The sequence below is a fragment of the Dinoponera quadriceps genome, unplaced genomic scaffold, assembly GCF_001313825.1.
Source record: "Dinoponera quadriceps isolate SergipeBrazil2010 unplaced genomic scaffold, ASM131382v1 scaffold1852, whole genome shotgun sequence".
Classification (NCBI taxonomy): domain Eukaryota; kingdom Metazoa; phylum Arthropoda; class Insecta; order Hymenoptera; family Formicidae; genus Dinoponera; species Dinoponera quadriceps.
Window position 1 is genome coordinate 208,434 of NW_014556131.1, and position 24,149 is coordinate 232,582.

At 42.7% G+C, this 24,149-nt stretch overlaps 5 protein-coding genes across 9 annotated transcripts; 3 read left to right on the plus strand and 2 right to left on the minus strand.

Annotated features, from left to right (window-relative positions):
* Positions 1-145: 145 nt before the first annotated feature.
* Positions 146-1,588, plus strand: LOC106746884 (membrane protein FAM174). The gene is made up of 3 exons (XM_014624013.1): positions 146-588; positions 865-977; positions 1,073-1,588. The coding sequence occupies exons 1-3, from the start codon at positions 298-300 to the stop codon at positions 1,236-1,238; spliced, it is 570 nt and encodes a 189-aa protein (XP_014479499.1). The 5' UTR covers positions 146-297; the 3' UTR covers positions 1,239-1,588.
* A 210-nt stretch (positions 1,589-1,798) lies between these two features.
* Positions 1,799-4,721, minus strand: LOC106746879. Its single transcript, XM_014624003.1, has 6 exons — positions 4,640-4,721; positions 3,766-3,813; positions 3,362-3,684; positions 2,957-3,280; positions 2,466-2,888; positions 1,799-2,373 (listed from the first exon to the last, which is right to left on the minus strand). Exons 3-6 carry the CDS (start codon positions 3,674-3,676, stop codon positions 2,155-2,157), a joined length of 1,281 nt encoding a protein of 426 aa, XP_014479489.1. The 5' UTR covers positions 3,677-3,684; positions 3,766-3,813; positions 4,640-4,721; the 3' UTR covers positions 1,799-2,154.
* On the plus strand, positions 3,770-7,022 carry LOC106746881 (DNA-directed RNA polymerases I and III subunit RPAC1). Of its 4 annotated transcripts, none has more exons than XM_014624005.1 (8): positions 3,770-4,463; positions 5,082-5,199; positions 5,307-5,378; positions 5,465-5,649; positions 5,771-5,955; positions 6,161-6,349; positions 6,448-6,693; positions 6,828-7,022. In XM_014624005.1, the coding sequence occupies exons 1-8, from the start codon at positions 4,459-4,461 to the stop codon at positions 6,941-6,943; spliced, it is 1,116 nt and encodes a 371-aa protein (XP_014479491.1). In that variant the 5' UTR covers positions 3,770-4,458; the 3' UTR covers positions 6,944-7,022. The 4 variants fall into 4 exon arrangements, with proteins under 4 accessions (XP_014479491.1, XP_014479494.1, XP_014479492.1 ...); XM_014624008.1 differs by lacking the exon at positions 3,770-4,463 and adding an exon at positions 4,613-4,700; XM_014624006.1 differs by lacking the exon at positions 3,770-4,463 and adding an exon at positions 4,751-5,030.
* Positions 7,023-7,424: 402 nt separating this feature from the next.
* Positions 7,425-14,242, plus strand: LOC106746883 (GILT-like protein C02D5.2). The gene is made up of 4 exons (XM_014624012.1): positions 7,425-7,847; positions 10,482-10,678; positions 12,014-12,340; positions 14,061-14,242. Exons 1-4 carry the CDS (start codon positions 7,742-7,744, stop codon positions 14,148-14,150), a joined length of 720 nt encoding a protein of 239 aa, XP_014479498.1. The 5' UTR covers positions 7,425-7,741; the 3' UTR covers positions 14,151-14,242.
* A 2,145-nt stretch (positions 14,243-16,387) lies between these two features.
* LOC106746885 (calmodulin) lies at positions 16,388-23,302 on the minus strand. 2 transcript variants are annotated; one of them, XM_014624014.1, is made up of 4 exons: positions 22,905-23,302; positions 18,927-19,101; positions 18,391-18,633; positions 16,388-18,044 (listed from the first exon to the last, which is right to left on the minus strand). In XM_014624014.1, the coding sequence occupies exons 1-4, from the start codon at positions 22,905-22,907 to the stop codon at positions 18,016-18,018; spliced, it is 450 nt and encodes a 149-aa protein (XP_014479500.1). In that variant the 5' UTR covers positions 22,908-23,302; the 3' UTR covers positions 16,388-18,015. The 2 variants fall into 2 exon arrangements, with proteins under 2 accessions (XP_014479500.1, XP_014479501.1); XM_014624015.1 differs by lacking the exon at positions 22,905-23,302 and adding an exon at positions 20,328-20,594.
* Positions 23,303-24,149: the final 847 nt, after the last annotated feature.

Below are 24,149 nucleotides of genomic sequence, written 5' to 3' on the forward strand. Positions count from 1 at the left end.
GTTACTGATCGATCCGAGTTTGGCGAAAATCAGCCCGAATTGACGGGCTAGTCGACCTTCGATACGGGCTTAACGTGCTTCCTTCAAGTTCGTCGCGACGCATGCGCGCCGGTCAGCGCGAATAAACGAGGGCTGTTGCGTCGCGACGGAACAGCTGTGCGGTGGTCCCTCTGTGTCCCAAGTTCCGACGCGACATGGAGCTCGCGTCGGTGCGCGGAGCTGTCACGTCGTAAAGAGAGGCGGAGGATCGTCATCGTCTCGCACAGACTCTCGTCGCTTAAATGACACGACGGCGCAATGACGCGCTCGAAGATCCAGAAGATGAAATTTTTCCTGTTGATCCTCCTACTGGCGCAGAGCGCGGTCAGCGAGGAGGTCGTCAGCTTACGGGAGAGGAGAGACGCGACGGCGACAGTTGAGAGCAAGGGTAAGGACAAGGTCGACGGGCAGCCGGCGCCGTCGCCGGGCAAGAACGGTCAACAGGCGCCCGTTAAGACGAGGCCGCCGGTCGACACGAGCAACAAGACGCACATAACCTTGAAGCCGCCGGACGTCGCGAACAAGACCGCACACGCCGCGGACGACGAGGTTGGTCTCGTGGGTTGTTTTGATTGGCGGCGACCACCTGGTGACTTTTCACCGGGAATGGAAACACGGAGAGTCGAGTAGAAGCGAGCTCGGTGGTCTTGACGATCGTGTGAGGCGGAACTTTTTTTTTTCAATGAGATTCCTCATCTCTCGTGTTTCCGTTCCTAGGAGGAAGTTGTACGATTGCCATCTGGAAATTAGATATCCTTTTGTATCAACTTCTAAATTCATATCTTCGAGAATGTTGTTAATCATGATGTATTCTTTTCGACTTAGCATCCGAACGAGGGCCACACGACCTTCAACACCGGTGCTCTTGTGCGTGGTTTCTTAGTCTTTGTAGGACTAAGCATCCTTGTTATGGCCTATATCGTGTTCCGTAGCTTTAGGTGGGTTTCCATGCGGTGTATAACGTAAAGACCGTCCTGGCGGCGAGGATCTTCTGTAATTTCGCAATGTCTCTCCGCATCTTGTCTCTCCGCAGGTTAAGTAAGACACGTGCTCAGATGGTTCGAAAGTACGGTGTCCTTACGCACAGGCAGGATGTCGAGATGCGACCACTGCCGTTGGAGGAAGAAGACGACGAAGACACGACCGTTTTCGATGCGAGTAACGTCTTGACGAATAACGTTCAACATCAGAACACATAGGAGTACTCGAAAGTGGAGCGCACCGTTCGTGCTATTACATACTGTACATGTTATCGGTGTAAAGTTACTCCCGGCATCGTGTGGTTTAATAAGAGATCCGACTAACTCTGATCGTGATTCTCTCTCAAGGTAGCTCTAAACGAGGAACTAACAAGTCGCGAAGCAGACTTGATGAATTTCTCAGCGTCTCTACTCGAATCAAGTTATTTGCTTAGTGCAGCGAGATATTAACATCAGATACGCATCTGTGATGCATTTATCATTGACATATTGTGCTTTTCAGCAATATAGATGTACTTTTCCTAAAAAGAAAGATAAATACAAGATATTTCTACCAATACATACATATATATACATATATATATATATATGTATCTCCACCCTATTAATAAAACTATGTGATAATGTGAAATCTTATCATCCATATCGTGGCTGATGTAAAAAGTTATATATATATACACACACACGGACATATACATACATGGATGGCTATATCTCTACTCTTGTACGAATTATATTTTAATTGAATCTATGTTACTGTTATTGAAATTATACAAATATAGATTGTCTCTATTTTATTTAATGCAAGCACATTTAATAAAGATTATGTATAAAAACGTCATTTTCCAAGCACGTGAGTGCACTTCATTTTAAAAGCCAGTAGTGGACTACGGAGACCTCTCGTGGAGAGCCAGGAACTAAATTCATACTGTTTGTATAAATAGTCAAAATGAAGCGTTTCGTTGTCTAATTCTTGCGAATTATACAATATCAATTTCTAAGTAATGATACAATCGCTCGGAAACTGCTATTAAAAATACAATTTTTTTTCCTGAAATACGTCAGTCGTACGTTTGATCACTTCATGCTATCAACACTAATTCTCTAGAAAGACGTTTTCTTGTAAATATCGACGTTATAAATATCCATGTTCAACAGCATGAACTATAATATCCGTTAATCTCCGCCTTCCACTTGATGTTTTAATGTCATCTAGGACCCATATATCGACAATATTCACCGCCTTGTCACCTTTGACAAGAACATCCAAGTCAAACGATTCAGACGGATCCAATAAAGCGAATGGAACCGCTTCGATTGAGAAGACCATACCAAAGACAAAATTCTCCTTCACCTACAAACGATATCAAAATTAGTATTTTCTTTTTCCTAAAAAAAAAAAAAAGTGAACTTCTCACATAACCAAATAGAAAAAAAAAAGTTTACTTCTTTCATGAACAAGTCCCACGGATAAATCTTTTCCGGGTCAGATCCGAGAGTTTTAATAGCATCGCTCAACAAGGAATGATAAGTTTTCAAGATATTGTCAAAATGTTGATCTCGAAACGATTTTTGAGTGCACGAATAAATGAGGAATGATAAGTCCGTGATAGCACTGGCGGTACGTGCTAACTGGAAATCGAGTAATAACGCTTCCTTCTGATTCTGGCCAGTGTTCCGAACTAAAAAGTTCGGAGCCCAACAGTCACCCGCACATATGACAGATGAGGGAACGTGTTTCTTCTGACACACCAATTCCGAACATATATCATAGAGCGCACCAAACTTGTAGGAATTAAATTGCTTCAAAGCTTTACTGTCAGGATACTCAATGGATAGCGCATGTTTAGCTATATCTAACAGCCTTCTCTAAAAGAGAACGAGATTTAGTTTATACCAACAATTAAATCATGTTAAAACACAACAGCATTACATACGTGGAATTTTTGGTACCAGTCCCAGTTATGTTTACCAAAATAAGTTTCTTTCAAACAGTTGATCATCTCTGCAAACTCCTCTTTCCTTTGATCCCTGAACGCAAACGAAATAGCATGAAATTTTGACAATGACTCCAAGATCACACTGCATTCTGCCAAATCTATACAGTTCTGCTTTGAAGCAGGCCCGAATCCTAGGATAGATAGGTCTTCCATCACTATAAAATCATTTACACCATCCATATAAGAGGCTAGGTGACGAGGTATGCGCAACAGATCACTCTGTCCTTTCTCCTTCAGGAATTTCTCAAACTTAGGAACTATCTGTAAAATAACTTTCATTGAAGGAATATTCTTCCGGATATATGTTTCTCTGGATATGTAATAAGTTTGTTATATTCTTGCCTGCGTGTAGAAGATAATCTCATTGGAGAAGAAATCTGCGCTTCTAAAAGTGATCCTGCGGCCGACATTCTTCGGAATGGACTTTACAACAAAATTAACTTGTACCTCTTGTTTCACCTCTTCATCCGTAACACCATATAATGTACCTTTGGTAACAGTTGACAAGTAGTTGTCACCTTTGGTAAATCCTTCACCAAATTTCCAATCCGTAAGTTGCACCTTTTTGCCGGAAGTCTTACAGAGAATATCCGTCAGAACTTCCTCGGTAAACTTGTCACTCACTAGACTCAAGTCGTCATTTTTCTTTTCAGCCATGATTGTATCTAAACATCAAATAACTTTTATGACTGGAAATGTAAAGACATCTTCGCTATACTCATAATTAATATAAAAAGATTACGAACCAATACGTATGCGCTGTCCCGCAATCCCGTTTGTAAACGTTAACAATACTGGAATGTAACAGCCGCGTTTTATATAGTTCTCGTCTTGTTATCTTGTTATCATGTACGATTTATGGCAGTCAAGCTTCACTTTGCAGCGACAAAGTTATATAAATTACAATATGTGCATTCTCATTTCGAGTCGTCCGATTTCTTTGTTACCGCTCGACCTTGGAATTCACGCGAAAGACGCGTACTTCTTTAAGATAACTTTCACCATAGAGAGAAACTTACAACTACGAGCCGTAATCTATCGATGACCGCTGTGTAATGTTATTGGGTGCGGTCCGGTCGATGCTTTATAAGGTTTAATCTTTTAAAACGTTATCAATCACATCGTGACGTGGATAGAACGCAATGAAGTACGTTTCAATTGTCCTTACGAACGCCCACATTCGTGACGTCGCGATCGCTTGACTTCATTGGCATGAATGTAGCAGAGGATTGAAACGATTATTTAACTATACTATAGATTTATACGTGTATATAGATTACGTATTTTTGTGAGAGTGACGACAAGATCGAAGGATAATTAGAATATATATTTTCCACCGTGCACACGCATGCTGTTCTCGTCGCGCAAAAGCAAAAAGGAGCTCGAAAGGAGCAGCGATTTGTGGAAGATAGAATCACATTGTGTTATGCCGACTGAAAATGATGTAAGTATGTAAACACTTATAAAATAGACGTTTAACAAGGTTTACGATATTAAAAACCTATTAAATATTACTATGACAATATTAAATACTAAAACATTAAAACGTGAAAGTTCCCGCCATATTTCACTTCTCAACATTTTTTCTGATAGGAGTCAAGCTACGTAAAGATAGGATACCTATGTAGTTTACGTCCTACAGGCCATCCTTCTCTGATCACGTCTCTACGGCTTCTTGTAGGTCGCTATCACTCCAGCTCAGTGTGTTGGTCTGTTCTTTTTAACTGTGTTACTAATCTTGTGCATAAGTTCAGCAACACGGCTAAAAAGGACGGGTCGCTGTGCTGCAAAATTCACTGCCAACGTTGAGAATCTACAGGCTGCATTCTCTTTGGACGTTCACGCGCTCTAAGCGTCTATTTTTATTGTTCAGTACATGCCGAAAGAAGCTGGAATAGCGTTTGCAGCGTGTGAATGCCCAAAGAGGACGCGCAGCCGGACAGTGCAACCGGTGTTTTGTTGCCATTTAACCTCTCCTAACCTCGTGCGATTTGGAACATTGTCAATAAAGGTAGTACAAAGAAGTAATATTATTAATTACATTAATTGTTCATCATTGCAGAGGAAAGGAAAAAAAATTATTAACACGAACTTCATCAACTGCTGACACTGTTGAAGCAAGAATGCAGGGAGAGAGGCCTCCTCCGCGGATGGTTTTGGGAGAACACGGAGTACCGAATGTTAGTTTATGGTGCAGAAATCCCAAGAAAAAATAACTGATCTTATCATTTATACCCTTAGAGTTACACTTATGGATGCTTAAGTAAATGCACACTTTCTTCGACAGACTTTCGAGTTTATGGGCTACGTACGCAACGAAGCGGCTAAAAATGCGCCGCCACTGGAGAAATTTAAAAAGGTAACGCGTGTATCAGAAAGTAACTTAGCCTGTTGCGCAATAATGTTGGTGTATAATTAATTAAGACATCTTTCTTTTATCCTTAGACACTGAAGATAAAAGTAATCGAAGACAAGGATAATGTGTTGGAATTTGATATGATCGGTTGTTCCGCCACACTGGTCAATGCGTTTCGTAGGATACTTTTGAGCGAAGTACCGAGTATGGCAATCGAGAAGATTTACATTATAAATAACACCAGCGTGATCCAAGACGAAGTACTTGCACACAGGTGAGATACAAGTCACTTTTCATAATGATTACTCGTACAGATTTTCTATCGCAAACACGGGTTATATAATAAATACATAATGACAAAATATAAGTGACGTAAAATATATCTTGCTCCCTAGGTTGGGCCTTATACCTCTGCGGGCGGATCCTCGGTTATTTGAATACACGTCGAGTCACGCCAGGAAGGACGATGAAGTCAGTGACGAAGATACTCTGCGATACGAGTTAAAAGTCATATGCACGAAGAATCCGCAGAAGTCGCAGGAGTCGTATTTACCCGAGGAAACTTACAAGAACAGCAATGGTATTGGATCCAACTTATGTACACCAATATATGTTACATGCAAAACATAAATTGTTCCGATATAATTGTAAATATAACATAGTAATAAGTGTATATCGCAGCAATATAAATTATGATAGTAAGTTTAGCGATATATAATGATGAGTCACGTGACATGTAATTGTACCGAAGAACTCGCAATAAGTAACGTTCCTTTTTATCACAGTTTACAGTAGAGACATCAAGTGGGTGCCCATCGGCCGGCAAGCGGAGATATTCCCGAACGGAGCGGAGCAGCTGCGCGTGTTGGAGGACGACATATTGATATGTAAAATGCGTCCCGGCCACGAGATTCATGCGTATATGCACGCGGTTAAGGGCATCAGCAAGGACCACGCGAAATTTTCTCCCGTGTGTAAGTAATGAATTTGAAACAAATTCTGTGTAGAAGATATTCTTCGTGGACTCGGAAGCTCTCTCGCGTAAACAACGAATGATAATGAATGTGTCTAGCCATAGCGACGTATCGTCTCTTACCGCACATCGAGCTGCTCAAACCTGTGACGGGTGAGAACGCGGATCTTTTGAAAAGATGCTTCAGCCCGGGCGTGATAGAAATAATGGAGGAGGAAACCTCCTCGGGCGAGCGCGAAGCACGCGTGAAGAGCGCTCGATACGACTACTGCTCCAGGAATGTCTTTCGCTACCCTGAGCTTAAGGACTGTGTGAAGTTAACTCGGATACCGGATCATTTCATTTGTGAGTACGAACGATCGAGTCGAAGTCACCGTTGTTGATACGCAAAATCGCCTATATAATAATCATAGGAAATGACGTGTGTGATTCAATAGATGAGATAATTTGAAAATCTATTTCTTTTTCTTGATTTCTAGTCACTGTGGAAACTCTGGGTGCACTACCATCCACTGTGTTGTTCAAAGAAGCCGTTAAAATACTCAAGACCAAATGCATGACGTTCGTCGACGAGCTGCAGAGTTTAGGAAAATAAACGTAATATAAATCCTTGTAAAGAGAGAGAGAGATATATATATATATATACATATATATATATATATATATATAAATTTAAAAATAGATCTTTTTATAAAATTTTAATCCTGTGTACTTCAAGCGCCAACGAGAGTAAAAAGTATTGCTCTGTTTTATCATTACCTTACATATTTTGATCAGTCACACAAATAGACTGACTATAAAATTACATACAAAATAGGTTTTTAATCTAAGTATTAAATATATCTTACATATATATATCTTACTTTCGGAAAATTTCAATGTTCTTCAAACTGCTAAAAAATGAAATTCAAAATGTGCCAACTGTGCAATGCGGTTGATCGAGAGACCGCGTCTAGAGGATATCTCGTGGTTGGCGTCTTGCTAAACCTAGGCCAATACCAAGGAGAAAAATAAAAATGCGCACACGCGAGGTGAGGTTATGCGATACGAGGCTTGCGCGCGACATAACCTCATTCGACGCGCCGTGAGAGAGACACCCGCGGCGACACGGCTATTAAATCCAATTAGAACGATAACGATGCCGAGTAGCTCCGGGACGATCGACCGGCCGACGCCGATGTATCGACGCGCCCAATCGTCCGCGTCACGATGCCGTGATCGCAGCCTTTGACATCGTTGCGTCAACTTGTCGGCCACCTAACGAGGCTGCTGTCGTCGCTCGCAGGTAGACGGACGGACGGACGAGCTAAGCTAACGAGGGAGCGAGCGAAGGTTGCGAAGGAGTTGACGCGCGCCTCTCTGTCGCGGCGGCCGGCACAGCTCGGCGACGACGATGATGGCGTTGGGAAGCTTCCGATGGCGCGTCGCGATCATTCTTATCACCGCGATACTGCTCTGGCAGGCGTCGAGGATGTGGAACGCCGCCATCGCCATGCGAGGTACACTTTTAGTAGGTTTACTTGCACGTGGAAGGACGGACGAACGAACGAATACACACGGTGCACGAGCGACCTTGTTGCGGCGAATTTCAGCCGACCACCGGCTCTCAGGTGGAGCAACGTTACGCTCGATGATGAAGCTGTTGATCGGAGGGATTGCCCCGACGGCGCAAGTGCTTCTCGTGTTGACACATGGCTCTGCACGGTTTCCGTCGCGCGCGAACCCGCCGGAGAAATTTTAGCGTCGGCAGCTTGACAGCGAACGCGGAACATCGCAACGGTATCGAGACTCATGCTGTTAGTTCACGTTAACACATTGCGGACCGCTAAGAAATCCGTAAGCATATGCCTGGGACCGCACGTTTTTGGGCAAACTTGCACGTTACTAAAATCGTCATAACATTTTTATTGATGAAGCAATGTTTATCAAACTTTCAGAAATTGTAAAATAGGACGCATTTTAGGTATTATTGAAATAAAAAATTATGTTTTTTAATAATTATCATAACTTTTTTTACTTGAAAATAAATTTTTACGAATTTAAAAAAAATTTTTAAATAGGATGCATTTCAGGTATTATTAAAAAAATTGTTTTTTAAATAATTATCATAACATTTTTATTTAAAAATCAATTTTAAACTAAATTTTCTAGTACTTTTTTGACACATTGTTGACCGGCAATTTTACTTAGAATTTATTAAAATTTTGTTTTATTTCAAAGGGGACACAACTCGACGGGTTTTATTAGCGAAAGACACAGCTTGTGGTATGCTGAACAACAATTATAAGCTGTATGATCTGCGAGAACGTATTGGCCCAACTCGTGATCGATGCGAAACAAAAGCGCATCGATCACGAATTTACTCGTGGCCGGTCAGCAACGTTTGAGCAGGAAGACACGAGTTAACTCGTGACCGGTCAACAATGTGTTAACTTGGGATTTTTTTTTATCAATTTTCTGATTTCTCACAACGAAATCTTGATGCCTTCCTGTTGAAATTACGCCATTCCCCAAGTCTGGTTCGATAACTTATCTGTTCGATAACGACTGTATCTTTCTGATGTTTTATGCTATTATTTGATTCGATATCCTTTTATATTAAAATAACTAAAGGCCCAGCAGCGAGATATACAAATGTTTCGTTCCCTCTTCTTCGTCCGTCTTTTGGATCCGAATGAAGGAAGTGGAAGAAAGAGAAACGCATTTGTCACATTCGCATCTTAAGTTTCCAAAATAAAAAACCGAGACTTAAACTGTGTTGCGACGGACGGTAATGTAAATTCATGTCCTTTTACGTGTTCAACGCAACAAAGAAAACTTGATCGGTCTGACTTTCGTCGTTTCTGACGTTAAAATGAATTTAAATACGGTATGTGCGGGGGTTTTCACGGCGCGGACTTCCGCCGGCCAAGCGAAATTTCCGGTCTCGGCTTCGATCGCCGTCCGGGAAATTGTCGCTCAAAGAATGGAACGCACTGTGTTATTTCCTGCTGTGCGATGACTTCGCCGGTAATCGCTGGGCGGAATTCGAGCGGTGATTGATTGCACCCTTTCGAGTTGATATCTGTCAAGTCGCGATTGCCAACATCATATTTTGCTATTTTACGCGCACGGCACGGCGATGTGGAAGAAGAGCGCGCGTCCGATTAATTTATTACACACGAAAGATGTAGGGGAAGGGGGGAGAGAGATCGATATAATAGAAATACGACGCTAAAAAAAGAACATGTACGTGCCACCATTAAACTATCCACGTAATGAACGGGCGGGCCATTATCAGCCATTATCATTTCCCAGCGGCGAGATAAGCAATGTGATTCGCGGTTTCCGGCATCGAAGATTAATCGAGCATGCAATTATGATCTCTCTTCTTTCTTTCTTTTTCGGTCCTCGAGGAAACGAGCGCGGGCCAACAAATAATAATCGCGAAGTCGCGAAGCAACGATCAATCTCTCTCTCTTCAAGGATGAATTCATTAAAGTTGAAAGAGAAAATGAGATTCGATTCTAAAGTGACGCGGGCACGACGTCTGGCCAATCACGTGATGAGATTTCTCTCTTCCTCGTGTAACTTTGCGGTGAATGTTTAAACGAAGTAATGCTCGTTATATTTCGTCGACAATGTTCTGGTAAAAAAAAATTAGACGTATCTAGAGATATACACGTGCGTGTTAACAGCTCTGAAGAAGTTAAGGTAAAAGCACTAATGACATTTGTCACACTTTTGTCGTTTTAATATTTAGATAAGAATAATCAACACATTTCAATGTATAGAGTAAAAATATTGTTTTCCTAATCGAAAGAATGTCGTTTTAGTTTTCAAATAAGATTAATCAGTTGTTCAATAGTGTAATATCCCCTACTATCCGAAAGTATGTCGTTCTTTAATCTCTAAGTAAAAATAACGTTTCAATATACATAGAATATTCCCTTCTGTCTGGAAGATAGACGTTTTTTAGTCTTTAAATAAGAACATTGTGATACGCGGGATAAAAGTATTTTACCTGTTCGAGAAAATTTGAAAGCTTTAATATTTAATTACAATATCCAAACGCTGGTTTTTACGAATTCATGAGAACGTCTTTCAGCAATGATGAAATCGCCCGGATATACCTGCAACGTTTTTTCTTGCAGGACTCGAGGAAGCGGAGGAAACGGCGGCGCCGTCTGGCCAGAGGGATGAGCCGGCTCAACAGAAGGTACACTTGGCCGTGTATTACGAGGCTTTGTGCCCGGACTCGCGCAGTTTCGTCGTAAAACAACTGATGCCGACGTATCGCAAACTGTCAGCGAATCTGGATGTCGAGATGGTGCCGTACGGCAAGGCGAAGGTGCGGTGAGGGGTTTCACGAAAAGCTACGCGTTCTCGCATCGCCGTCGGTCGTTGTGGCCTGGTTCATACCGATCGTTCGATACGCGCACCGCAACTGGTACTCAAAGATTAAGAAAGGACGATGAGTAAGATGGATCGATTTTTGCCTTAAAAGTGTAGCGTAAATTATACGTGTAATCTTATTCGTTTTTCGAGTTGCTAAATACGGTGGCAGTATTTGATCCCTCTAAAACGGTGTTATCTGTCTGAAGGAGTTGAAATAAGTCAGAACCTTTATATGATTAGTAAAGATTTTGTTCCAATTATTTAACACGGCTATCTCGGGCGGTTGAACTGAGTTTGTGCCATTGTGGAAGAGAAGTGACGTGCAATAGGTTTTTCGCAGCTTTGTTTTTCAGTTTTCCCCTGAGAAACGTAATACTTTCGTAATCCTGTAAAATATGCAGCAATCTGAGATGTCTGTCCAGCATGTCACGTAGAATTGTAAAATAATTCCTGAAATAACGGGTCATTTTTCAGCCGTACTCGGGCGGCCGTGACAGGCTGAAAAATGACCTGTTATTTCAAGAATTATTTTGCAATTCTAAACACTTCGGAAATGCTAAATTTAACATGGCGAAATCAATATGACATAAAAATTACAAAAGATAGTCGATCTTCTTATTCGAAGAATCTCGAATCTCGTCAGATGTGTGCCTGCACAGTACATTGCACAGTTTTAAGGATGTTAAAACGGCTAATGATGAATTTCCACGCCGTCTTAAAAGTTCCACCTAGAAGCGCTCTATTAATCATCATAAATGTAGACCAGTTGACATATTTTCATTTTTAAAAATATTACATGCGATATCCTTAAAGATGACTTTCACCAAACTCTGATTAATCTAATCGACGATTAGACTAACGCCTCCTAACACAGAAATTATTAACCTTTTCGTTGCGTTAATAATTTCTGTCATGCAACAATAACTGGAAATTGGTGCTGGCCATTTTTATCATTATTCATCGATTCGTTTAATCTGAATTCGGTGAAAATCACTTTTAAGATACGTCGTTTCTAACGGGTATCGTGATTTTCATGAGTCGTTAAGATTGAAGGGTAATTTAATGGAAAGTTAATGCGCCTACTAGACGATCGATGTGAACGAGCGCCGTATCACCGCGTTATCTCTTAACTTTCTTATTTTTTTCTTATTTATTATTTTTACAAGATCCGCAAACCCGGTGCGATGTGCAATTGATGTGGCGCGACCGAGATCGTCGCGAAATCGCGAAGTGAGTTATAGTCAAATAAGCTCTCTCTACATGAAAACGTTTCGTGTTTTCTACACAGACCATAAAGACAAATGACGGATACGAGTTCGTGTGTCAGCACGGACAGATCGAATGTCAAGCAAACATCATACATGCATGCACCATTGATGCCATTAGAGACCCGTCGAAAAGTTTAGACTTTCTGGCTTGCATGATTGAGAATAACATTAATCCGGTAGAGATAATGAATACATGCGCCGTGAAGCTGAACACGTCCGTGGAAGCGGAGTCTATTAGGAGATGTTCAGGCACTGGCAAGGGCAAGGAACTGCTGGCCAAGTACGGACAGATGACGAATTCACTCGTACCGCGAGTGTCTTTCATACCGACGATCACTCTCGACGGGGTAAGGAGGCTGAATTTCGCCAAACTCTGACGAAGCTAACCGATCGATTTAAAATTGTCACAAGGATATCTTTGTTTTACGAAAATCCTTATTCTCAACATAAATATTGAAATGAGATTATGTAGCGCTAAACAGATAAAACTTTCTTACACGAAGAAATTCTGTACAGTGTCACACTAAACATTTATATTCTCGTTATTCAAGAATCATTTTCATAAATTGAAAGGAAAAAGTATTCGGTAGAAAAGAATAATATTTTCAAACCAAGAAAGAAAAAGAGCACAATCATGTTTAGTGGATTATCATATAATATATATTATAATTTTATTTTTGTGAGAAGATTCTTGCTTATATATAAGACAAAGATTACTTAGATTAGAACATATGCGTGTTGAATTGATACTAATTTTCCTATGCAGTCTCTCGACTGTTATTATCTGCTTCTATCTTGCTAATATAGGTAGCAGTTATTAACTTTTCAATCATCGTTGAACGACAAAATACAGAAGTGGAAATGTGTGCTGACAATTTTTATTATTATTCATCGCATAGCTTGATCAGAGTTTGGTAGTAAATCAACCAGAATGGTTAACGCGACGCGCTGCTATACGGAGAAAATTTTATCGTATCACTGTAGAATTTCGTAATCGAAGGACACACCGACATTCTGCCTCAAGGTAATTGATCCATACAGCGTCGTATTTCCAGAGCCGGCATTAAGGAGATTGCTTCGACCAAAATTACTTTCCTATTAAAAATAGAAATTAAAAATAATCTCAAGGAACACGTGTAAAAAGCGCCAACCTGAGTTGTCTCAGCCACCAAACGGTCAATCTTTTTCCAACTGCACATATATGTAGGCGATATTTGTATTAATACACAACTTGAAGTTTAGAAGGATCTCTAAGAAGATGGTTTTATGGATCCTTAATTGATTACACTGTCCAACGTCATTTGGCGTCACAAGTGTGAATAGTCATTTCCGATGTATTTTTGCCAGCTGAACACGAATCCGTTGTCCATATTTGATCATCATGTCACGATTTTGAGAAAAATGGCTTCAGAAAAAACGACGATTTTGAGAGTTTTCATGATATTGTAGTAACAGCGGCAATTTTTTTTTCTAAATTTCGTTGTCACGCGAAAATATTTTCGCAACTTTTAATTTTAAAATGCATTTTGTTTCGTTTTGATATGATTTTTCGTTTTCGAGATATAGCCATTTTTTTCCATGTAACATATGGAAAAGACATTTTATTCCATCTTAATACTGCGTTACATGGAAAATAAAAGTGCTTTTTTGTACTTATATAATATAATCGAATCATATTAAATCATAAAGCAATATGAAATTGACAAGATGCAATATAGCAGGAAGATACAATGTAAGATTAATTCAAGAATACTATCTAATCTAAAAACACAGCAAAAATGGCTATTCATCCTCGTGACGCAAAAAAAGATCAAATTTCATCAAGGACGATGTTATCCTTTCGTTTCACGCTGTTTATACTTCAGGAAATTAAGTCTTTAATTAAGCAAAATTTAGCAAAATTACTGTGTCCTTCAATACGATAAGTCTATGATATTATATTCTTGCAGCACTAGAAAACGTAGTAAAATTGAGCAAAATTTACATGACACAAAGCTACAATAATCTCTCCGTGTCTCACCGCGTTAAAACGGTTAGACCGATCCAAGAAGTACGTAAAAATTTCAGAGCTCCGACAACCAAGTGAGAATACTGAAAAACCTGCTGAAGGAGGTGTGCCTGCATTTCAAAGTCATGCCGAAAGAGTGTCTGTCGTGAGACAGACTGGTTGCTTAGTGCAAACATATCCGCATAATCATCGAATTTTGTTATCGCGTTATATGACGAAATCTAAAGAGAGAGAGAGAGAGAGAGAGAGAAACTATGTATATACGACACAGATCATGTAAAAATGAAATAATGATATTTTGCAAAAAAATAGTAACAAGTTACTCCAATTGTGTGTCCCTTATTTTTCGACGATAGAACCGACTGTATATTTGGACAGTGTGACGATTGATCGTCGCAATGCGATCATATCACCCCGATTATAATCGCATCTCATGAAATGACACGCAGTTGCTGATTGTTCGTGAAGTCATCAGCGTGCAGATACAGTCTGCGTTGAGTCCAGGCAGGCACGTGTTCCGCAACTACGTGCAAAAGCCAACACAGAGACCCGCAGCTATTGCAGCAGTGTTCGTTCGGGGAGATAAAATTGCTTGTATAGATAAACACCAGTTTTGCTCCCATATAAGTATATATAGGAACAATTTATTAACTTAATATCAACACTTTATACAAACTGTGCCGCTTTATTGTATGTACGACAAGAAGTGAAGAACGCCTTTGATACGGCAGAGAGAATATACTTACATATACTAGAAACAATGTTCGAATAGAATACGAGAAAAAATCAGAGTATTAATCGATAACTACTATCTGTTGAAAAATAATGAAGGAAAAAGGAGCGTGTGTGTACGCCGAGGTCCGCGCTTGAAAAACGAATTCGATAGAAAAGCACAGGTTTCGTTTACTTCTTCTCTCCTCATAATATCGCAAAAGAGCTCGCACGTCTCGAGAAGTTACAATTTGTTGGTAAAACCAAACGAAAGCGCATCTCTGTCAATCGATAATAACGTTCGTATATACACATTGAAATAAATACAACGTTCAAAGAGGCAGGATGTGTTTTGGTACCTGCGCGCAGCGGTAATATAAGCAAATACGGTAATAAACAAATTTTTAAGAACAACAACGTGTATTTCAATAACAAAGATCAGGGACGCTAAATTAAATATTAGATGAACTAACGCTTTTTTTCTTTCTTTCTTTCTTTCATATTATTCAGTAAGATTTGGCATTGCCTCGATGTTAACGTTCACAACAAGAGCTTCCATGCGCCGCTAACTCGGCGCGCGAAAATTCTCTCAATAAATAGATTTTGCAATACGGATATATAAAATTACTATTATTAAATACTGGAATAGAGTCTTTGTAACATAGGAGACTTAATCACTAGGTATCAGTGTTCGATGAAACGAAGCGATTGGAAGCATTTAGATACAGATGCCTGTCGAATACTAACAACCACTTTTACAAAAACGTGTTGTGTTGACGATCTCTCTTTCCTTAATAAAGTGTGGAAACACCTCGGACACAGAATACCACAGTACACAAATAGATCCAATGTGTGCTTAGTTATTTTTTTTTCTTTCTTTCTTTCAGGTGTAACGGAGCAAGTTTCCTAATTACAATTAATACCGTACTTTCTTGTAACCTATGTCTAATCACCTCGAGTTTATTTTTTTCGGGGGGAAAAGGGAGGTTTTAGCGAGAAAAGTTAGATATGTAAAGTGGATCTGTTCACAGAGGACAATGAAATATTCTCATAGCAAAGTATCTAGATGCCATCGAACACAAAAAAGATGGTTGCTGAAACGAGAGGTCCATTGGTAATGAAGGAAACGAATCGAGTTAGCTGTGACCTAAAAATGAGGATACATTTATTTTATCTTTTTTTTGTTTTTTTTTCTTCTCTGTTTAATGATCATCAATGCGATCTAGGTCACCAGAAATACAAGTACTTCTTCTTCTTCTTCTTCATTTTGCTCACTTCGATATTAAATAATAAAGGACTGTGGAGGAATTATCTCTTTCATCTTTTTTTTTCTTAATTTCTTCGTAAATTAATTTTTTATATATATATATATATATGTATATATAATATATATTACATATATATTATGACTGAATCACCGACACGCATGATGTTACGCTGTACGGCATTTGTGTTCTTTGCTCTCAAGTTCTTAAGTAACATTATCGTACGGATCGCACAAAAATCACACCAGTTTCTCCGGTCTGGTTGCTCCGCTTACGAGACTGGCACGCACCCCTGGGCGAAGAAAAGTAATGCACCGATCACTGTGGCCTTTACTTCCTTTAATCCCCCATCCCTATTTTTTTCTCCATGATTTATTATATCAACAAAAGTGGTGTCGACGTCGTTTTTCTCTTTTTTCGCTTTTTTTTCCTTTTCTCTTTTTTTCTCTGCGCGCATGTATGTAAGGCTTTCCCCGTGTATGTGTATGTGTGTGTATGGTGGAAGGCAAGTTACAAATAGGAGATTAAAATGGAACTGGAGGCAAAACGCACTTCGTGAATATTATAGATAGTGTTTATCTCTTTTCATTATTATTTTTCCTTTCTCTTGCTCTGCGTGTATCTTCGTGTGGATAGAGTGGTTTCTCATTCGACGTGTATGTGTGAGTCCTGTGTGCACGGACACACGAGAGACTGGATAGATGCTGATCGATTGAAAAGCGTAGGAAGAGACTTTTTTTTCAAATAGGAATGTCGAGACTTCGAACCGGAGCTCTCTCCGACGAACGTCGTAACTCGTCCCAATGATTCACACAAGCCGATCACCACACCCCGTCCCGCAGGCGAGACGCGACGCGCAAAAAGCACTAAGGTCCGAGTTCCTCGAGGTTCTTCATCATATTTCTCTCTCTCTCTCTCTCTTTCGCTTCGTATCTTTCCCGTTTTCCTCTTCTCTTTATTTTTTTTCTTACTAATTTTCTCTCGCTCGTTATTTGTATAAATTAAGTTACTCGTTACGTGGCATCGAGAGGTTCAGGCTTTGCACATTTAAGTCATCGATAACCCCAGAGGCCGAAGCATCAATATTTATACTCTCGCTTGTTCTTATCCTCTCTCCCCTTCTGGAAAATCATGTCCAGAGGCCGAACTCCTTTTCACGAGACAAACAAACATTTGTACAAGTGCATGCATTTTTTTTTTTAACGGTAGAGATATTACTATAGCAGCTACGTATCCTAATGTTCATTCACTATACACGTATCTCATTTAAGTGAAAAAAGAATTAAAAAAAAAAAACAAAAATGAAGGAATATTCTCAACGAATCTCGATTGGCAAATAAAACTTTGCTGTTTCAATATCTTACATCGGATTTTACTTTGTCCCCTAATGCACATTTCCTCTCCCTTTTCAAGAGATTACATTCTTCGACATGCCTTTCGTAAAGAAAAAAATTTTTTCAGGAAGATGAGAGGCTGGGATGTGAGGTGGGAGGGTTAGGTGGTAGTGAAGGACCCGACAATAGAAGGGAAGAAGGTGGAGGGGGCAGTCGAGAAAGAGAGGAAAGTGGAAAATGCACTTTTTTTCCTTTGTCGTTGGTGCACATGCGCGCGCAATTGTGTCTCCGCGTATCTCACTTCCAATTTGTTTTACCCAATGGAAATAAGACATCTGAGCATGTGAAAGTGTGTAAAATATGTATACTCCGTATATTATGTGTGTGTGTTTGTATGTGTATGTGTGTACGTGTCCTTGTGTACACGCGTAAATATTCGTGTTTTGAAAGATAATGACTTTAATGGTATAACTCTTTAATTAAACAATTAATTGCCCTGTACTTATCGTTAACGATGAATTTTTTTTTAACGCGTATCGGACGTTGACTCTTCGCGCTTTATAGACATCTTCGCATCCTGATATAAGATTTCTCACTTTCTGGTTGATTTCTCTTTTGTTACATATTTTTTCTCTGTTTCTTGATTTATTTAATACGCCAACACCACTCCGAATCGCAAGTTTCGTCCGTTACACAGGTTGCATTCACTTTGATGTCATCATCGTGACAAATTCTGAAAGATACAACGAAAGGACGTATTGTTATAGCTTTTCACGTACACAAACACAACAGTTACGTGTACACGTCGCGACTAAATCATGATGAAATTTCATTGAAGTAAACAGATGAGAAAAAAAAATCGAAAATACTTGTGTCAAACTTATTTTTCATTATGACGTTAGAAGCGTGTGGAGTTCGTAGAAGACACACGCAATCGAACCGCACGAACTTGCTCTATCCGAACAACAAACTGACAAAGCTCGACTCACGCTCAATATCGATGTGATAAATTCTTTAAGTATAGATTAATTAACACAGATTAAAAAAGAAAAAATATACATATATATATGCGATACAACCTTCATAATTTACTTGTCCATCGCCGTCGATATCCGCCTCTCGTATCATCTCATCGACTTCCTCATCAGTGAGTTTCTCGCCAAGATTTGTCATGACATGTCTAAGTTCTGCGGCGGATATGAAACCATTCCCATCCTTATCGAACACTCTGAAGGCCTCTCTAATCTCCTCCTCGCTATCCGTATCCTTCATTTTGCGTGCCATCATGGTCAAAAACTCGGGAAAGTCGATTGTGCCGTTACCTGAAATTTTGGCATATTTCCATCACATTGAATATTAACCGGTTCTTTCGCACCGAATGCTCATCGACAGAGGAAATAAACTATTGACAACTCTGCGGAAATATTAGATTCTGCAGTTACGTCCTATATATGATTTTTAAATTTATCTAGAAAATCAATCTTAATCTAAAAAGCACACACATATATATACATATAGATGGAAATAAAATATAAATAGATTTTAGGAACGAAAACAGCCGTGTAATTTGCATGAAACGTCGCAAAAGTGGCCAAAGGTGAGGAAAGATACGTACCGTCTGCGTCTACTTCGTTAATCATATCTTGTAATTCAGCTTCTGTTGGATTTTGACCCAGGGATCGCATGACTGTACCCAGTTCTTTGGTCGTTATGGTGCCGTCGCCATCTTTATCGAACAGCGAGAACGCCTCCTTGAATTCCGCGATTTGTTCCTCTGTGAGTTGATCCGCCTTTGAAAACACCAAGAACGAGACATCAAATTATTTCTTGCGCATTATTACACAGGCATACCGTGTTAAAATTTACATTAATTATGCACGACAAATTACTCCTTTTGGGGAGTGAAATTCAACGATATAATGCGTCTCAAATGTGCGGTAAATGAACATATGCGTGGCGATTCGTTAAGCTAACTGCCGCTTTAAATCATTAACTTCATCTTGAAAGATCTGTCTGTCTCGTTACGGGCACGGTTTGCTGCCCTGTCTGGAATGTTAAAACGGAGACTCGCTACGATTCAATTCTACTACTCCTCCAACTTTCGCAATCGAATGATTAAGAGTATCACGTTATTCTCAATAAACGTTCTCTGGCGAAATCTTGACTCGCTGCGGAAAGTTTCACAAACAGCTTTAATTAATTCTAAACAGACTAAATAATGCGAGGTAATGAGATGCGTTTGACAATGACGGACAGAAATAGCGCGATGATGCGATCCGTGTCGCTTAATTTTATGCGTGTATGTGTGTGTACACAAAAATGCGGAAATCCCGCGGCTCTTGGAGATCACTCCGATTCCAACAAGGCTTTAAGCAGCGATGTGATTCACTGCAAATACTATGCGGCTGCAAATATAGATACACACACACATCGCACTGACGATGTGAAAATAAATTTTGATTCTTCTCCAAATGTGTACGCATACATTATACGTGTATATATTTATATATGCACGAACTACCTGCGATGCATTTACAAAAATATTTCTCTTATTTCATCGGGATATTATCGTGTAAGAACAAATGAGCGGGGGAGAAGTGTCACGGGGACTCGAAGCAACTCCAAAAACAGATAGTCACCTTTCTCCTACCCTGATAAATCAATACCACGCGACATTTCCCGACGTCTTTAGAAAGTCGCGGCGAATATACGGCGAGATCTTGAGAAGATACGTGACGCAAGTTATTCTCGAACTAATTACAAACAGCTACCGACTCGACGCTCATTCGCCGTAGGATTAAAGTGCAGCGAGATAATCAATTTAATGCGCGCGCGAGAGAGATACGGGAGGAAATTGCACTACAAATTGCGTCGTTGCGCGTTATACTATTTTTCACCAAATATCTTTATCACTGCGCCTTTTTCCTCGTATAGTTTCGTACGCTCGAGCGTAATCGCTCTCAGTTATCGCATACACACACACATACTTCACGTCTAACAATGGGCCTGCACTCACCATCGAGACTTCGGTTCGACGAAAGTGCTCGATCCAAGGGAAAACGCACGACACTGATGTACGCCCGGACGTGCGGTTAACCTCACTTTTCAAACGTCAGACGCGCCCGTGTTCCGGTCGGTAATATGGCGAGAGACGGAAACTCGGGGAGGGTGACTGTTCACGGAGGAGAGTCGCGTCGGGGCGGTGAGACGAGAATACGTGGTCGAAAAGGCCGCAACGAAAGAGCGATGCCGCAGCTCATATAGACACGGTGTGTACGCGTATACACGACGACGGTGGCACCACACCGCAGCAAGGAACGTAAAAGGAGCGCGCGGGGATCGTCGACGCTACGACACGGCGTGAGGAAGCGCGAAAATCAATAGCGAGCGGCGTGTATCGCCGCTAACGGTTGATCGCCGAACGGATACCGCAACGTGCGCGGGTCGCCCCGAGGGATAAATAAAAAATAAAAATCCAGGCGGCACGAGTGTGTTTAAAGCGTCCGCGTATTAATAACCGTGTCACCTGAAACTCGGTCTCAGGTGAAGCTCGTACGCGGATTTGAACTTCGAGTTGAGGACGCGGAGCCGAATCGCGATGAACCCAAAGTGCGTGCGATGTCGTATGTATCGTTCGAAGATTTAAAAAGACGCGAGAAACCTAATTTCGCATTTTCAGTTTCGAGGTGACGACGGTTAGTACGTTGCAGACGTATCTTTCGGAGATTTACGATGCCTGAGAGGAGGCGCGTGAGGAAAGAAGAGTACGTGAGAGGAGGCGATCCGGATCGTATGCAAGAAAAACGTAACCAGAGACATATACCGGACGCACGTCCTTAAAGGTGATTATCGAGTGACCGTGTGTGCGTGTTATGCAAAAGGAGCGGTCGGTTGGGTGTGTATTGCGCGCTCGCACGCGTCTTGTATTTCGTGCTTTGATGAGTATCTCCGGCCGATCGAAGGAGAGGCGTGCGAGAAGGAGGAAGATCGCGGTAGCACGATAACGCGCGTGCTAGAAAGAGAGACGACGACGGCGACGCCATAGTTCCGCATCGTTTCCTTCAATTTTACGCGACGAGGAGGACCGGTCTTAAGACCGTTGGCCAAGAACGCCGTTAAGAACCGTGGTCGGCCGGTATTTCTCTTTCTCTCTCGTCGTCGAGAAAGACACCGAAGGACCCGGTGACGTTCTGTTGAGCTACACTTCCTACACTCTCCCGCAACGTCTGCACACTCTTCTACTCCCTCCCGTTAAATTTTGAATATATATTTTATCATCGAGTGCAGAGTGTAGAGAAGTGTAAATACAGAAGTCGAACGAAAGAAAGAGAGTTGTGGAGGCGACACGCTGCGACGTTGGTATTCTCCGGCGGAAAGGCAGCGTGAATTCAGCGAACGGACGGAGGAGAGAACGAGAAGAAAATGCTCGTCGAAATAATCCAGAGGAGTAGAGCGATATAGTCGTCAAGCTGACAATACGGCTAGGTTAGCTGGAAGCGGCGAAATTAGCTGCTGCGTCGTGAAAGATCTTCGGCCACCTGTCTCGTTCGTGCAGCTCGTAACGTGCGACCGGCCAGCCAAGCGTGACGGTGGAAATTCCGGGAACGCGCGGAGGCGCGTTCGAAGCAGCGTTTCGGATAGAACCGCTCCCATTCGCGAATATTCCGCCAGCGAACGGCGCAAATGGGGAAACAGCGACGAGGCATTTTCGACAGCCTCCCGCCATCTTTTTCTCGCTTGCTCACACGCTCTCTGTATGTGTCTCTCTCTTTCCCTCTCGCTCGTTTGCCTTTGCTCACTCTTTCTCTCTTTACGCGACGACGATCGATCGGCGGTTACTTCCGCTCGTACGGATGATGCAGATTTTCCTCGTTGCTGCGGAAGAAACTTGGCAAAGAGGCACGACAAGAAGTATAGACGGCCCATACGGATCGATAATCGCGGCGAGTCGGTTGAGGTGGTCTCCGGACGAAACGCGTTTGAACCACTAAACAGTTAACAACGGTCGGAGGAAAGGCGAAAAAGGAAACAAGACGGGGACAAATCGAGGCGCGAGAGAGAGACGGGCTTGTTGGCGATCGTTCCAGAAAAGGAAATCCGTCCCGACAGCGACGACGGCGATAACGAGCAAAGCGAACGAGAGAGAGAAAGAGACAGGAAGAAAGATGGAGCGCGCGCGCGACACCACGGACGAGTTCAAACGCCGCATCCGTCGCGACGAAAATCGCGCACATAGCTCGCTCTCTCTCTCTCTCTCTCTCTTGGGCTGCTGGCTCCACTCGCTGCGTTCGCCGCACGTGCGCTCGGCGACGCGTCAATGCGGCGAACCGAGAGCCTTCGGAGGTTCACGGTCTCCTCGCGGTCGAATCCGACGATGCGGTTTCTTTTTTTTTTCCCCCTCGTTCGCACGTCACGCGTACGAGGAAGAAACGAGGAAGCGGTGGCGGCGAGTTACACGACGACGACGTTATACACGCGGCATTAGTTTCTCTCTCTCTCTCTCTCCGTCTCTTTCGCTCTGTCTGTCTCTTTCTCTCTCTCTCGCATCGACGACGATGACGGTGGCGTACACGGACGAAGCGAGTGTACTTACCATTTTGGTGGCTCCGCTTTCACTTCTCGGTTACGCGCGAGAGGCTCTTCTCGGCTGCGAACACCCGCACCCGCACACTGGACAACAAACGTTGTTGTACTTGTTCACTCCGCAGAGCTCCGGGGATCGGTCGGTTGGCCGTGCAACGGTCTGCCGTCTCGGAGCTTGGCCAACGTTTATTATTTTTTCCTCGGGGCGTGAGGGCAGCGGTAACTTTTGTACGTTGCACGACGCGGCAGGACAGACAGATCACGCAGGTGTAAACCGGAGGGAGATCACCAAGTCCGGCGAGAAACGCACTCGGAGCAGCAATGGAGTCCGCGGTGTCTCTCTCTCGGTGTGCGAGGCTCTCTGTGGGCCGCCGCTGGTCTCGTCGCCCGGGTATCACTACGCCGTCCCCTCACGACCCGCGCTTCCGCCAATCGGCGCGCGCCGTTGGGCCGGGGGGAGCGCGGCGGGGTAAGTTCGCGCGGCGGCCGCGACGCACCGGTCGCCTACGCGGTCGCGAGCTAGGCCGCGCGCGCGACTTCCCCAGCTTGCCGAAAGGTGCGGAAAAAAAGCCCGTGGCGGTTTTTAATCGCGCGAACGGCCTCGCGCGAGCGAGAACGACGCCAGCGGAGGAGGACGGGACGGCCGGGTGAGTGAGAGAGAAAAGACGGCGAGAGAGATGAGGAGAGAAGGCGACGAAGGCGAACGCCGCGCGCGACGTGGCGCGGCCACGGGCCGGCTCGCGTACCCGCGACCGCCCCGTAACAAATCCGTTTTACACGGCGGGGTGGGTGCGGTCGTGTTTACAGGACGAGTCCGGGCGAACTAACCGGGCCTGTGATTGGCCGGCGCGCACCTGCAATGCGTCAGGCAGCGCGCGGACTGTGCCGTGTCGCGCCGGCTACCGGGTCAAAGCCGGGCTTCCCTGCCTGCCTGCGAGGAGACCGCTCTAGCCGATGCGACCGACGCGTTTTTCGGCTACGCTATATACACTCGTTTTCCCCGAGTCCCTTCCTTTCGCTACTGCCGGCTTCCCTCGCAGCCGCCGTTTCCCGTTACCGCCGATCGCCCACCCCGGCCGCTCGATCACCCCTTTTCTCGTTCATTCTCGCTCTCTTTCTCTCTCTGTCCGAATCACCGGTGACTTTTTTTTACGCTCGACGGTCTTCCTACCCGTGTGTTTCCGTATCACCCGCTCGCGCTGCCCGTCTCTCGCCCGTTCCGTCGCAGTCTCATCATCGACCTCGCCGAGATCGC